We start from the raw sequence: 15,804 nt of genomic DNA, 5'->3' as shown, positions 1-15,804 counted from the left end.
GGAAGACCTTACATTCCGAATAGACAGATAAGACAACTTCTGAACTAGAAATTCTTTAAGACTTTTGTTCAGGCATTTATTTCTCCCCATCAAGGAGCAGTGAAATTGAGATCAGTTTTACTTAAGTATAACACAAAATGATACTCAGATCAGAAAGCTTGTTTAAATCACCACAGAATTTCATGTTAAAAAATGAATCAAAAAAGTTTAAATAAAATTCAAAAAAGACTGGATGAATTAAGGATGAAAGCCTTTCAGAATCAGAATTAGGTGCACAATGTTAAAACTTAAATTTCAAGATTTAGGCAACTGAATTTTGAATGTCAAATATAATGTCTGTCTGAAGGCCATGACTTACACATCTCATATCTATCTAGCTTTGCTCTAAAATAGGAATGGAGATTATCAGTCAGCATTGTTCACGGCTTTTAGAGTCCTCTCTGGAAGACACCAGAAATATGTTTCTAGTATTTCACAGACAGAGCTATGTGATGTTTCATTTTAAAGTTGGCTTACTGGCTTCAATGTGCATTTATTAACAGTATGCTAATGAACATTAGGACATAATGCAAATGTACTATACCTGAGTAGCTGTAATCCTAGTACATGGATCAAATGTGAATAAACCTTGAAGAAGACTGAGCAAGTCATCACCAGCTGCACTGAAGATATGTTGAAGTGGCAGTCCAGGGAAAGGCTTAAATGTGACATAATCAGGTAGACTCGTCATCCCCTGCAAAGACAAGAATGGTATGTATGTTTTTCAAGTTGGAAAGCATTCAGCTTTTCACTGAAATAGAACTTCATATGGCTGTCTTTCAACAGAAGCAAATTATCTTTCAAAAGACCTGCCTAATACTTGGTCACTGAAATAAAATAATTGAAGGCATAGTAGGTCTTAAATACTACCTTTTTTTAAAGTAACTGTTACAGTTGTTTCACACTTTCCATGTAATCTGTCCTTCCCTTGTGCTTTAGTGGTGACCAGTGCAAAAGGAAAAACTGATAACAAAGAAAGGAAGTGTGAAAGAACTTTAGAATGGGTCCAGAAAAATGAAGCAATTTTTTTTATTTTGTGAACTTACATGGCAGAAAAGACAAGCTTCACAAAAAAGCCAGTCTATATTTTCTCCAAGTTAATAATACACTGTCCTCATCCTCAAACTTAGCTTGTTATAAGCATTTTGAGCTACTTTTGAAATGCACAACTGAAACTTTTTATTAGGAGAGTGAGGTGACGGAAGGATAGTGTGCCAAGTAGATAAACGACAGATGAATTGTGTAGTTCCTGTAGGTATGAAATCAATCCCATCCAGATTATATAACAAAACCCATCTTTTTACAGATCTTTATCCCAAACATAGTATTTTAATAGTATTTTAAATCTCTAGTCATCATACTTCAGTAAGTTTATCCACAAAAGAAAAATTAACATTGAATTGAAAAAAATATAGAATCATAGACTGTTTGGGTTGGAAGGGACCTTTAAAGGTCATCTAGCCCATGCTTCAATCTGCTCAATCAGTTTAATCTTGACAATAAAGGTTTCGGTTCTTGAAATGCATGGACTTGAAAATTAATTTGGAAATTCACCATCTCTGTCGTGCTAGTACATCTTCTATTCTCTCTTTTCCCCACCTATCTTAACTCTTCCTCTCCAAAGAAAGCAGAAATGTCACTGCAAAAATCTCCATGCATGTCATTTAGAATCCCAGAACAACAGAATTGTGCAGGGCTAGTACTGCCTTATATATTTCTCCATAGGCTACAGCTCCATTTGGCAATCATGCAACATTTAAGGTAGCATCTGAGCACCATTCACACAAAGGCAATGCAGCACAGAGAGGGAGCAGAGGTGGGATGCGGCCACTGGTTAACAAGTCCAGAGAGTGCTTCCACAACTTAACTACAGCAGAGGACGGTGTATCAGGGAATTCAGGACGCCTGTGCCTGTTGGCTGGTCCAAATGGCTCACCAGAAGCCACCATACCCCGCTTCCTGTCAGCCTGCCTGATAACCAAGGTTATATGGGTCACTGTGCACCCTCAGATTAAGTCCAGTATTAGTGAATTAGTGGATTTACTGTCATCTCAACCAAGATGATGATACTACTGATTTGTATTTGTTACTACATACTCTCAGATAAAATTGTTCCTCCCTAAAGCTGTTGGTCTGGTGTCTGTTATCATATCATGAACCTGTAACTTGGCTAGGTCACCTCTGGTGTCAGAAGTGGGATATTGAACACAGGATCACTACCTGCCCCAACACTGTAGTGGGTGCCCTCTTTGGTTGTTTTGCCTCACCAAAACCCACTAGATTCCTTGGCAGAGAAAAGTACGTGTTCCCTTTTCCTAGCTACTCTAAGTAGAGAATTTCAGAAAGACAAAAACATGAAAGGGAAGTTACTCTGTCTATTCCTCTTTTCTCACTGTCTCAGTAATACTAAGTATGATTTGAATGCAGCCAAAGCCCGATCTGTCTCCCTATGAAAAGAATTAGCTCAAGCCCAGCACAATACTCAGTCTGTATTGGAAGACAAGACTCTTGCTGCTGCCCGTGTTAAAAGCATGCAGGCTTGCACAGAGAAATTAGAGTGCCTCGTGGTACCCTGGGTGGCAGCACCTGCCCAAGATAAACTTGACCAGCAGCTGGAAGCTACAGAAAAGGGAGTCTCTGCAACAAAAATATATAAAGCTTTATATATTGACCAAGATGACTGGGAAGGAAATATTTGGTTTGATTTGGATTCAAATGATGATACATCAAATTCTTGAAGCCCAACCAGACTTAGAAATCCCATCAATTATTTAAACCGAGTATGATGCTAGTGGAGGCATTGCAAGTATCTCTACACACCCTTTCACAAACATCCACCTAGCCAAATTAAGCAAGAGGTATTGCAAATCTTGTACTGTGGATTACTTGGCCTGGCTTGCAAGTTTGAGGGGAGGAACCACCCATATTTCAGATTCAGAAGTCTAGACCCTCACTTGAGGTTCTAGAATCAGACTACATATTCCAGCAAAAAATACAGACTCTTGTCGTTTGGGCATCAACAGCTTATGTTCACAGAAAAGTACCCTGAGATGACTGAGGACTTTGGCTATTCCCTGGCCAATCCCACAGATTTAGAATTAAGCATAGTTAGGCTAGTTATTAATCAAGCTCAGTATGTAGGCCCTGTGGCAGATGAAGACCTCTCATCATCCCAAAACCAGAGTGGTACCTACTAGTCAAGAAAGGGTCCTGTCATAGGACATTTAATGTCAATAGACACTGGCCTTGCAGGTGCAAGCACCCAGACAGATATGGTTCCTGCTATTACAAAAGGTAGTTTCTGCTGTGCCCATTCTGTAATCTTCCTGTCTTGCTAAAGATGCGGCTAAACCTACCACCAAACCTTGTTGTGTCCTGTTAAAAAAACCCCTGCGCCTCTGTGAAATGGCCCTGACCCAAAGCACTTTGAAACACAGAAAGCCTGTTTGGTCCTGGGCATTCCCAAACATGCAATACACAGAGACTCAGCACCAGCATTACTGGCTCTTGCCAACACCCTGCACTGTGCCACACATTCTCACAACAGAGGTAAAGGCCCATCAGTTATTCCATCAGCTGGAAACCTCAGCCTTGCATCACCCAAGCTTATTAGAGGTCCAATTAGCACCACAGGACACTGGTCAGAAGCCACCAGTGTCTCTGAGGTGCTATGGAGGGTGCAGCTTATATGGACTTCCAATCTAGTGTTAGATGTCACCAGCACTTCAACAGTAGCAGATGAAACTGAGGAAACTTTAGCATAAACCTGGAACTTGGAATGTGGAATCACAGTTGTACCTCACTTGGTTGCACAAGCATTGGAGTTATCCCACTATTAAAGCTTTGGCGCAGGTTGCAGCACACAGTGGAATACATCTTCAAATGTAGTGAACTGAACATATCCAAATTCTATTCACAAGCAGGAAAACCAGGCTTATGGAACCTTGTTACTTTAACACTGGTGGGAGGAAAACCCCACAGCTCCTCAGTATGGAATCCTTCTTTGAGACTGTATTATACCTCCATAACTCAAACGCAGAACATCACAGTTAACTGTGGGATTGTAAACAATTCAAATGGGAGATACCTCTATACTAGTTAAGGGACCAACAATCAGCATCTTGCATGCCTGCATTAACCCTTTTGTAGCACGACACATATTTTCTCACTTTTTTGATACTGTAATGCCTTTGAGCTAATACTCCAGTAGCTCTCAAGTGTAATATTATTCCCACATCTCCAAGTCTCTCTCTGATTTCCCTTCCCAAACCATATCATCCATACCCTTATCAATATGAATTTATCTCTAATTAAATTATTTTTGCAACATGAAGACTTGTATTGACTATTCAAACAGGCAAAGAAGCAGGCACAATACATTTTCATAATCATGGTACCATTGATCATACAAATCCTGTGGAGTGTATTAAAAACAATAAAATAAAACATAGTTGGCAGGAATCCCTTTTTAGGTGGGCCTCCCATGATTAGGGGGATATGGAACATCCTACTTCTTTACTCAGTTGTTATCCTTATTTTGAGCAGCTTCTTACTCATTTTAGTTGTCACATTAAAGGTTTATACTTGGCTTTTGACCTGCACTGTTCTGATGGTTTCTTGGCACACCATCCTATTGATTATCTTGTAACAATTTAACCCTCTATCACTCTATGGCCACACTCTTCTCCACACCTGACACTCCCAGTGAGGCAAGTAGCATGAACACCAGCCCGGGTCTTAAGCTGACATGGCAAGACAATCACTCTTCTTCCTCCTCCTACCCCTCCAGTCACATAAACAAGGGGTGAAAATATGGGACTCTAGTGCCTTATACAGTGCTCTTCCATATGGTGACCACATATCTTGGATAGCTCCATGTGGTGACTGCAGGCTACGTAAAGGTGCCATTCAAGTGCTGTTCACACAAAGGCAACGCAGCACAGAGGGAGAGCAGAGGTGGGCTGCAATAACCGGTTAGCAAGCCCAGAGAGTGCTTCCACAACTACAAAACTACAAAAAGAGGATTGTTTGAACATGGAATTCAGGACTTTGTGCCCATTAGCTGGTCCAAGTAGCTCATCAGAAGTTATGCCCTACTTACTGTCATGACCATGACTAAGTAGGTTGCTGTGTGTGTGAGAAACTGGGGTACACACAGAAAGGACACCAAGAAGTTTTATTACCATTGCTTAATGCTAACAACACTGCTATACTGATCAGAGATTTGCCAAGAGAAGCAATAAACCTCAGCCACTTATCCCCCGCTTTTCTGAAGGCAGCTGCCTGATCTCACAAGTTTATTGAAGTATTCTGGTATACCCTTTAATTTAATTTCAAAAGCTAAAATAGAGAGTATAAGCAAAACTAATGTCAGTTTGTTAAACAAAAGGACTCACAGGCCACTGTTCTTCTGTTGGAGTGCCCAGTGTTTCAAATATCCTTGTCAGCTGGTCAAGATCAGAGTCTCCAGGTAAAAAAGGAACCTGGAAGAAGGCAAAAGCATTTGATTGAATTAACTTCTGAACTTCAATTCTAGAGAGGAACTTTGAGCTTTCCTTTAATAATTGCAGGGCAAAACATCTTTGTATACCAGCTGGCCATAAAGAGGTACACTGAATATTCAGGCTTTCTAGTGGTGTTCAAATAGATTCTGAACATTTCTTGCAACCCAGGCTTGATGTTACTGACTTGATAGCAGACAGCTAAAACACAAGATTAAACCACCACCACATTAACATAAAATAACTAAGCACAGGAGAGGAAAGATTTTATATCTCAGTTGCCAATTTAAAGTCAGTTGGTCACAGTGATCTTTCAATCATCTGCTCACTGAAGTTAGGTTTTATATATATTCAAAAGATTTAAAGTGAATCATAACTGGATTACACAAGCAGCAGTTAGACTGATAGAATGAGATCACAGCATGAGGGACAGTAGTGACCCACTGGGATAGAAACTGCCAAATCAGTGTTATATTTAAGTTAAATTAAGCAGAAGACAGAAAAGTGGATATTTGCCCAGTTCAACTTGTAGCTTGCACATAAGGCACACAATGCAAGAAAAAAAGGGATGTTGTGACCAAAGCAAAATTATGAAGAATTAGAGGCAGTTTTGAAACAAGTAGGACAGAAAGACCATGCTGAACATAAACAGTGTACTAAACTTCGGTTATGAAACATCATGAAAGCCCCTTGAACATAAACTGCTTTTGTAAAGCTCCAGAAGCTGCATTGTCCTTCAACCCAGTACACTAGGGAAGAAAAAGGACAGATACATTTAGAACCATTACAATGATAAAACCGAACCATAACACGTTTTCTACTTTGTGAGAAACCAAAGAATCAACAGAAGTTAACAATTTCTTATTTGCTTTCTGAATTTCCTTGAGTTTATCCAACTTTAACAGGACTAATGCATATTTATTACACCTCACGAGTGCTGCTTAAACAGACACTGTACATTTCCATTTCTGAACTGCCAACCAAATTGTACTAGAACAAGTACAGTACAGTACTAGTACTGTTTGTGCGGTATACCAAGGCAAAATACTTCTTTCAAGGTGTTTTCAGACAGACCAAGTTTCTCAATCTGATTCATGACATGGCCACACAAACGTTTAAAGTACAGAGCAAAAACCAAGCAGAAGCCACTTATTCATAGAAGTTAAATAATACTGCAGGCTACTTCATGCTTTGAGTTCTGCCTCTGCCCCTACCCTCCACTCCCCACCTCACAATTTCATGTCCTCTCAAAATAGCTACATAATAAATGGTCTACTTTAGTGAAATATACTTAAGGACCATTACATCTGTGTACCATACTCAGGAGTGGCATAGGACTCGCCTGATTTTAACGTTCGGCTTAATTCCAGTACTGTCAAATAACCACAGCTCAGAAAAACATCAACATTCTGCGCATAACAAATAAACCCACAAATAAGGTACCAGTGATAATTATTTAGTTATTGAGGAACAATGTATAAGGGACAGAGTAGGCATGTATTTATTATGTCACATTTTTAGAAGGATAGCAAAGTAAAACTGACAGAAGGCTGTGTGAAAAGGTAACACTCAGAGGACTGGAAGACTGACCTACTTCACCTGCCCAAAGGCAAGATTGTGACAAGTTGTCGCAATTTTTTTTTTATTTAGCTGTTTTTAAAAGACTTCCCACAATTGTGATGCTTATGGAAACTCTGTCGATTCCAAAACTTCAGTTTTCTTACAGTTCGCAAGCTTTTGGAAGCTTATTCCCCACTCCTCTTCTTCCTTTCCTAAACAGCCTAGCTGCCTGCTGCTGTTAGCAGGAGAGAGAAAGCCCACATATAAGCTGTAATGCATTGAGAAGCAAATACAAAATGCTTAAGTTTGAAGACTTACCCTGAGGAGCAGCTCAGCTAAAATACAACCAACAGCCCACATATCTACACCAACGCCATACATCCTAGCACCAAACAATAGTTCTGGGGCTCGGTACCACCTGAAAACAAAACACATTTTGAAAAAAATCACCTGGTTTTGCTCATGTCAAATGCTATGTATCATGTCAATGCAGGAACTACAAAAAGGATACTGCTCCTGCTTAGATGTTTGTCAGACACTGAAGAGCTGTACTTTACCCTGCAAAGTGTTTTGATTAAGAAAGACTGAAAAAAGTTGTGTGCTCTTCACCACACGGTCACATATAACCACAAATTAACTACAGTTTCAACTGAGCTAATTAACAAAAAATAGAACTACAGATATGCAAAGGAAAAGGTATTTAACAGGCAGATTTGCATGTTACAAACAAAAAAAATTGTCTTTCTGTAATTTCTTCAACATAAAGTTTAATTCCTTCCAGCTTCCAAAAATCTCCATACCAACAGACCTAAGTATTGATACTAGTTTTATGCAAAATGAACCTTAACAGCAGTTGTTTAAAACAGCTACTTCCACTGTCTAAGAACAGATCATTACACTAAACTTGATTGATACATGCTGCATTTGAAACTACTGCATCACTTCTGTCTTTTGTATAAAGGTGTTAAAACAAACCAGCTTTGCCTAAATAGTTATAGCATTAGACAGACAAAAGGACATACCTTGCATATTTTGCAGTCCTGCCTTTTAAATAAGCAAGCTAGAAATAACATTAATAGATTAAATTTTATTTAACAGGTAATGTGACTAGGTGCAAAAAAAGATTCTAGGTCTCATGATTAACAGAACAGCTGTGTTGCTCTGAAAGCCAGGCTTACAGGCAGATTCATATTATTTCCATGTGTTTCAGAAGAGTATCATACCCCAGAACAGCCTCCATGGATGCATATTCTCACAGTTCTAATGAAGCGTTTGCTAAACAATGCTTTCCTGCATTTTCTTTATGATCCTCCTGTCATTACAGCCATATTACATGAGTTAGGTATCAGACTTTGAACACGCTGATTTAACATGACATATTTCACATGATACTGCAAAACAACTACACAATCATTGTGTAAGAAATAAAACAGTGTCTTACCTTGTTACTACCTGATGGGTATAAACTCTATTTGGGCTTCCAAAAGATTTTGCCAAGCCAAAATCAGCCAGTTTTAAAACCCCATTTTCATCTACCAACAAATTATTTGGTTTAAGATCCTGTCAGTACAGAAAGCAGAGAATGAATTTCGTCAGTCTTGATAAAAACAGACTTATATTAAAACTCCTTGCAGGTGTGCCATAACAGTACTCTAAAGTGCAGGCTTTTGATTGTAGTCTACATTTGAGGAAAAACACATTAAACTTGAAACAAATAAATACCTAAATGATAACCACATCACTAATTCTTAACATTTTTGGTACTGCTTTTGTCTCTCCAAAAGTGTGAATGCTTATGGACTAAGCTGGAACTTCAAAACCGTCTTAATTAGACTCAAATTCTATCAAATGTGACTTCTATTACAGCATAAAGGCTGTATTTAATTACTTAATTTAGTACATCTTTATTATCTAATTTAGTACATCCTTACCCTGTGTAGAATCCAGTGCTGATGTAAATATTCTAATCCTTGAAGCGTCATCAGCATATATGCCTTGATGTGAGATTGAGTCAATACAATACCAGTATCCTTTATAATAACCTGTAAAGTTATAAAAAAATAAATCATTAGATGGATAGTAAAGCTTACCACACAAGATTAACTTACTTCTATTTTTTCAGCTCAAAAGTTATTTTAACCTTAAAGGCAAAGTTCAAAATGGGAGTCACATATTCTCTACCATTCTCACCTTTTTTCCAGAAAAATAAGTCTATTGTGGAGATCAGAAATTGAAATGGGGAGTCCAGATAGCCTACATGAAGTTTGCATAACCAGCAAATGAGAAAGGGGTGGGAAACATGAATTTATTATTTTATTTTAGTTCCAGGTCAACATCCAAACTTAAAAGACAAAGTCATAAGCATACAAACAATAAATGTGTCACTGAACTTGAAATATGTTCCCACTTATTCCTTCTTTCTCCATGCAACCTAAGCAGCTAATCTTTGTAAATGCAATGGTTTCCTCTTCTATTTCCAAGAAGACTGGCAGGTATGGTGACTTTAGTGTATTTTAACAAGTCTACTTACATTTTCTGCATGCTTTGATTTTTAACATTAAAATTCTATGTAAACATTCTGCTTGAAAGTATTTTCTAGACTATTATCCAAAACTTGCTTGTTAATATTACTATCCAGTTCAGTAAGAGCTTTTCCTAAGCTTTAAGTTGTTTGAAACTTACAAAATAGCTGTCTAGACTACACAAAACTTCATGTATTTAGCACATGCCCAGTCACAACAGGCTGCAGTCCTAAACGGTGGCCTGAGTGATACCACAATGAAAATTAAATGCTCTGCATACCGCAGCATTATGTAGTACAAGAGTATTTAATTTCTTTTTGTACACTGTATCTTCTTCAGCTCTAAATTCAATTCTAGGTAAACAGGATGAATCCTCTAGATAGTCTAATCATTAACTTCTATTAGCAAAAAACTGGTCTAGCCTTTTCAGTCCTGCATTCATCTAGGTTTCAGAAAGCCTGTCAATGTTTTCTTCTAATATTTTAAATGCTAGACAGTTCTTAACAGCAAATGTGTAATAACCTTTCTTAACAACTATATTAATTTCAATCCCAAGTAATGTGGGCATATACAGATCTGACATGAATCACTGTCTAGGACAGTCTTCCAAAATGAAGAATCTTGCATCAAAATAGAAAGTACAAAGACTTCCACAAAGACAAACTGACTTAAGGTCTTGGAGAATGAAACATCTACAAGATGTTGATTTGCCAGTACCTAGCATTGCTACATTTAAAAGAATGGGTCAGGTGCATGTGATTTTAGTACCAGCTCATCACTTGGCATACATTAGCATCACACTTACTTGACCATGTTTGATGATACTATGGTTAGAAATTGCACTGAGATGCTGATCTATGACTGAGGTTTATGATCTAACTTGAGTTCCAGAAAACTGACATGGTAAACATTATCTGTTTCTTTAAGATCATGCTGACAAGTATTTAAAAGTAAAGCCATTACTAGCTAAGAACTCTCAAAAACTGTCAGATTATCCAAACTACTCTCAAGACATGATCTTAATCAACTAACATAATGAAAATCACCTTTCTAACAGGGGCAAACATAAGCCCCTTAAAAGCAGTATTTTAAAAAGCCATCTGAAGATACTGAAATAAAAGTCTTCTAAAAAAATCTTACCTCGAGATCTGTTTCCATAAAGTCAAACACCAAACTAATATTGGACTTGTGTCCAAATGCATCTAGAAGCTGTAAAACAAAATACATTATGACAAGGTATACTCTTTATACTTCTGGTTTTCTAAAATTCTGCACCATCATAGTCTGCATGTCAATTTTCAGCTTGCTGAACTGGTTTAAGTTTTCTAATCTGCAATACAAAAATTCTTATTCAAGCTTAGCTTCTTAACTCAGTCTCCAAAAAATCTTCCTTACTGTCTTAGTATGATGACAATGTGAACTATCCAATCGCAAGATAGTTGTTTGCATAGTTTGTAACAGCAGTGACTGTGCTCATGCTCTTCCTCTGCAGAAACCAAGGTAACAGGAGATACTATGCAGGTGAGTCTACAGGCTTGGCCACCTTTTGCAATTCATGTCCCTTGAACTTCCAACATCCACAACGGTTTTATCAGGATTGCTAAGAGGTGTACAGCTTGCTTATGGACCTTCTAATAATGAATCTGACTAATTCATTTTTGAACAGCTGATGTTATCTGCTTCTACAATGCCGTGGCAACAAATTCGAGAAATTTGCTACATGTTGCGTAAAGTAGTACAATTTTCATACACCTCCCTTCCCTCAACACAAGTATGTTTTAAACATCTCTTATTTCTATTACTGTGGATTTCTGCAAATATCAGTTCTGCATGCACTTCACCTGCTACCTCAGTTTAGCAGATGTCCCAACTCCTAGCCTTTTCCTCTCCAGAATGAGACACTGACTTTTTCAAAAAGATGCTCCATCTCTTTGCCATTTTAGCTGTGCTTGCTAAAGCAACCACTTCAAAAGTAAGTTCACAATCCAGAAGAAAAACATATTTCATATTTGGTCTAATATTTATGGCAGACTTTCAAATTATCATTATTAGCTAATTTTAAATTATCTTTCACCCCAGTTGGGTATCTATAGCTGGAAGTCAACCTAAATGCAACTGAAAATATGCAGGTTTTTTACCTACTAACAGGTTTTAGGTATCAGCACTAAAACCTAATAAGCATCATGATTCCCATTTTACCATTGCTTACAAAAGCCGGCTTTTGGCTGCCACCAGTTTCATGTGAAGCAAACAGGTAAATTCAGCACTGCTCTCATTTGCAAGTGTCTCAGAGAGATGCAAAATCAGGTAAACTAAATTGCCACAACTCTCCCACCATTAATATCCATGGCTAAAAAGTAAAAGGATTTAAAAGAACTACTTTATCTTTGTTACTGAAATAGATGTTTTGCTGTAACAACTGTTTTACTATTAATTTTGGCCTGGAAAAGAGACAGCTGTAATAAAATCAAGTAGCTTCTCCATGACCCAACTAATTCTAAATTTCAGTCTGAACCTGCAGCATAAGTATTTAAGGACTAATTCTAGAAGAGGCATGCATTTTACTTACACCAATAATATTTGGATGGCTTAGCTCCTGTAACAATTTTATTTCCCTGAGTGCTGTTCTGTTGATTCCTAAAAAAAAAAAATATATAAGAGACAGAACAAAATTTAAAACTTTGGATTAAGCTCCAAACAAACCTCTCATTCTGTTATTCACTGACAATTTACTACTACATAGTACTTATGTAGCAAATTGTTGAGTTGTGACAAACAAGTATATTGGCTCAGATAAGTAGATTATACATATACTTTCTTCCACAGCAAATAAATTGTACACCACAGTAATTAGATCTAGGTTATGAAACAACATGTGCCCTTTTGGGCAAAAGGAGAAGTTCAGCAAAAGCCTAGGGGAAAAAAAAATCACCAACTAATCATCTTTTTCAGGGTATTATAGGTTTTGTTTTTATTTTAACAAAAAGTTACATCTTGCAAGTATCACTTCTACAATGTGTCTCACTTCCAGAGGGATGCACACTGACAAATCTCATTAATATAGCCCAAAAGAAAACTTTTGACATAGCATCATTCCATAAGGCAAGGCACATACATTTTTCTGTATTTGTGCTGTGGCATAAAAGGTACAGTGGCCAAAATCTGATCACTCTTGCTTGAATTGTTTATAAAATCTGGCTCTTAAAAGAAAAACCATGGCAGGATGATACACTTGGGCAGTCACGCTGACTGCACTGCATCAAAGCACAATTCCTCCTTCGAAAATGCTGGTATGCATGGCTTCCATGAAAATGATCAGCAAGCAAATACTCCTGGGGCATATTGGGCACTACTATGGCACACTACTATGAGTAGGGCACACTATTATGTTGAGGTGCTATTGCATGACACAGGCTGTAAAAGAAGACCAGGATTATTGGGTTTTTACTTGCAATATCCATGCCTAAAGGCACCTGGCTGGTCAGTGCACATGATCAAAAGACACCTCTCTGGGACTCATTTCTCAGCATAAAACAAAACCACATAAGGACAAGAGTTTTAAGATCTTGGTTTTATTAACTTTTGTCTCAGCATAGATCACAAAAATAGAACAAAGGAAGTATCTGAAAACAGAGATAAATACCCCCACCTGTCTTAAATATTTAAGGCATAGAGATGCATCAATACAAAAAGGTATTCCAAACTCAGTGCCATAAAGATTATCTTATATTCATGTTTATATTCTACTTAAGCTGAGAAGCTAGCTAGTTACATACTCATATTTAGACATACACTATGCATGCAGGTATCTCTGCAGCTTTTTTCTGTCCCTGCGGTTTGGGAAGCAATTCTTCGCTAAGCCTGATGCTAAAAGAGTTGAGCTCATTTTTCTCAGCCAAGTTACAGCATGGGAAATTAATGTACCAATTTACAACAACAAGGCACAGCTTCTACACCATGAATTATAAAACTCACCATCTTTAGCTTCTGATCTGTGTCCCAGTTTAATCTGAAAAGAAATGTTTCATATTACATGAGGTTAAGCCATCTGCCCCAAGAGTAGGGGATGCATTCTTTAGTATTACTCTTCTATGACAGAATGAGTTTCAGTATCAGAAAGCACTTTACCAGCTAGGGTTGGAGTTGGTTGGGGTTTTTGTTATAGTTTCTTTGAGTTTGTTTCTGGTGGTGGTTTTTTTGTTTGGTTGGGTTTTTTGGTGTTTTTTTTCTTTTCCTTTTAGAAAAATAATTGTCTCTACAGCATTAGCTTTTACAAAAGCTTAAAAATAGTAATGAAAGCACTGAAAACAGACATAATGCAGGGTGGCAGCATAAACTGCTTTGTGGCCACAAAGCTTTATTATGCCACTAACGAGCTTCTCCCCAGGGAGAAATAAGGGCAAAGTAATTGACAGACATCTTAGAATGATTCTAGTAAAATCAGCATACTCTCTAAACTTGGGCTGCCTCAAAGTTCTTCCATCTCAGTCACCTGAAATTTTTAAGTCCAGAATTTCACCACTGATATTTCCAAATGAAAGTTAAGAAAATAGTCTGATATAAACAGGAATGCATTCACAGTAGCTGCTACTAGGAGCAATCACACAGTAAAAGTATTCTGATGCTAAAAGGGATTAGTGTATCAAACAAAACTTACTTACTATTGATACGGTTCAACTAGTAAAGCCTGCCCTATAACTAACCAAAGCATGGCAATCTGAATTTTTCATCCCTCACTGCTAATTTTAATACAAAAGCTTTGTATTAAAAGCTCTGCAATCTCTTAATATAGTAAGGGGCAAAACACTGTGACAACAAAGACATTTTCAACATCTGTATTCAAAAAGCCAAGTTAGAGATCCAAGATCGCTTTTGTCAAGTTTTGTCAAAAAACTACCATAAATTCTAAAGAACTTGTCCTGGTTTGAACCAAATAGAACTAATTTTCTATTTAGTGATTCTACTTTTCAGCTCATTCTCTTCTAAGTGGCTGTACTAATGCTGAAACTAACAGCATGTTTTCCAGACAGTGTGCACTTCTACAAGTGATAATGACAAGGCCCTTGTCTCATCATGGGTGCCATATCTGCACCTGCAGGGAGGAGTGGATCCAAAACTGACCCAAGAGGTATTGCATTCCACATATGTCACATTCAGTATAAAGCTGAGGAATCACGAGGGTCTCAACCCTTCCATCTTGGAACTTTCCTTCTCAATCCTGCCCTCCGCTCTTCTGATCTCGCAATGGCCGAAGTCCAAGCAGAACCCTGCTAGTTTGTCTGCCTCTGATCCTGATTTGTGTGTTCCTGAAACCCACTCCCACCTGCAGCTGGGTCCAGTTTGGGACTTTCCCAGTGCCCTGCCCTGCAGAGCCTCTGGTGACACATACATCACTGGGGAATGATGGTGAGAGGATTTTATATTGGTTTTATATATATATTTGCACATATCTGTATATATTTCATTATCTTCCTATTTACATTATTATCCTGTGGCATTGGTATTATTGTTTTATTAAATCTGTTAGTTTATTTTCCAACCCATAAAGTCTCTCTCCCTTATTCTCTTACTCTTTTCCCTTCTGCGAAGGGGAGAGGGGTTAACAGAGAGCATCTGTCCAAGATTTAGTGGCCAGCCCAGCCCTAAATCACAACAGAACTTAATCAGGAGTAACATATCAGACACAGCAGGAGGAAAGATTCCCCCCCAAAAAAAAGCAGCAACTATCAAGGACTAATAAAGTCTGAAGTTCGGAAATGTGGGTTTTTTTTAAAAAAACAAATCTCTTTAACAAATGAACGAAATTTCAAGTTACAAACCCTTCAGAAACTCATAAATGTAGTAAGACTGAAGTTAGTGTCTCTTCTTAGGGTGTGGTGGTGTTATTAAGGACAGGTGGTTAACTAGATAATTTAAACAAAGCATTATAGAAACAAAAAAATATGTTATCCTACTACCTATGACATCAGTCAAAAAAAAATCATTAGGGAGGTCAGGAGCAATCATACACTTAATCCCACAATGCGAAAATACCCTGACACTCACCTTTTTAATAGCCACGATTCGGTTGGTGTTCTTATCCCTTGCTTTATAGACCGTAGCAAACTAAGGAGACAGAGAAGCCAGAGTGAGCGAGAGGCAGGCAGGGGGCAAGGCGCCTGCCAGCCCAGCCTTCCCAGGGG

The 15,804-nt window shown here is 37.9% G+C and overlaps 1 protein-coding gene across 1 annotated transcript in view; it reads right to left on the bottom strand.

Moving 5' to 3' along the window:
- The window catches only part of CDK7 (cyclin-dependent kinase 7), a gene marked incomplete at its 5' end in the record, with an annotated part of 19,462 nt that extends 3,735 nt beyond the window's left edge, over window positions 1–15,727 (bottom strand). The window contains 9 exons of the mRNA XM_010184966.1: window positions 584–733; window positions 5,436–5,522; window positions 7,419–7,518; window positions 8,542–8,660; window positions 9,032–9,142; window positions 10,763–10,831; window positions 12,192–12,259; window positions 13,598–13,631; window positions 15,668–15,727. Of these exons, the coding sequence (XP_010183268.1) occupies window positions 584–733; window positions 5,436–5,522; window positions 7,419–7,518; window positions 8,542–8,660; window positions 9,032–9,142; window positions 10,763–10,831; window positions 12,192–12,259; window positions 13,598–13,631; window positions 15,668–15,727 (798 nt within the window). The remainder of the gene's footprint in view (window positions 1–583; window positions 734–5,435; window positions 5,523–7,418; window positions 7,519–8,541; window positions 8,661–9,031; window positions 9,143–10,762; window positions 10,832–12,191; window positions 12,260–13,597; window positions 13,632–15,667) is intronic.
- Between the last annotated feature and the right edge of the window lie 77 nt (window positions 15,728–15,804).

The sequence above is a fragment of the Mesitornis unicolor genome, unplaced genomic scaffold, assembly GCF_000695765.1.
Source record: "Mesitornis unicolor isolate BGI_N332 unplaced genomic scaffold, ASM69576v1 scaffold1545, whole genome shotgun sequence".
In the NCBI taxonomy this organism is placed as follows: Eukaryota; Metazoa; Chordata; class Aves; order Mesitornithiformes; family Mesitornithidae; genus Mesitornis; species Mesitornis unicolor.
This window is presented reverse-complemented; position numbering and strand designations above follow the sequence as displayed.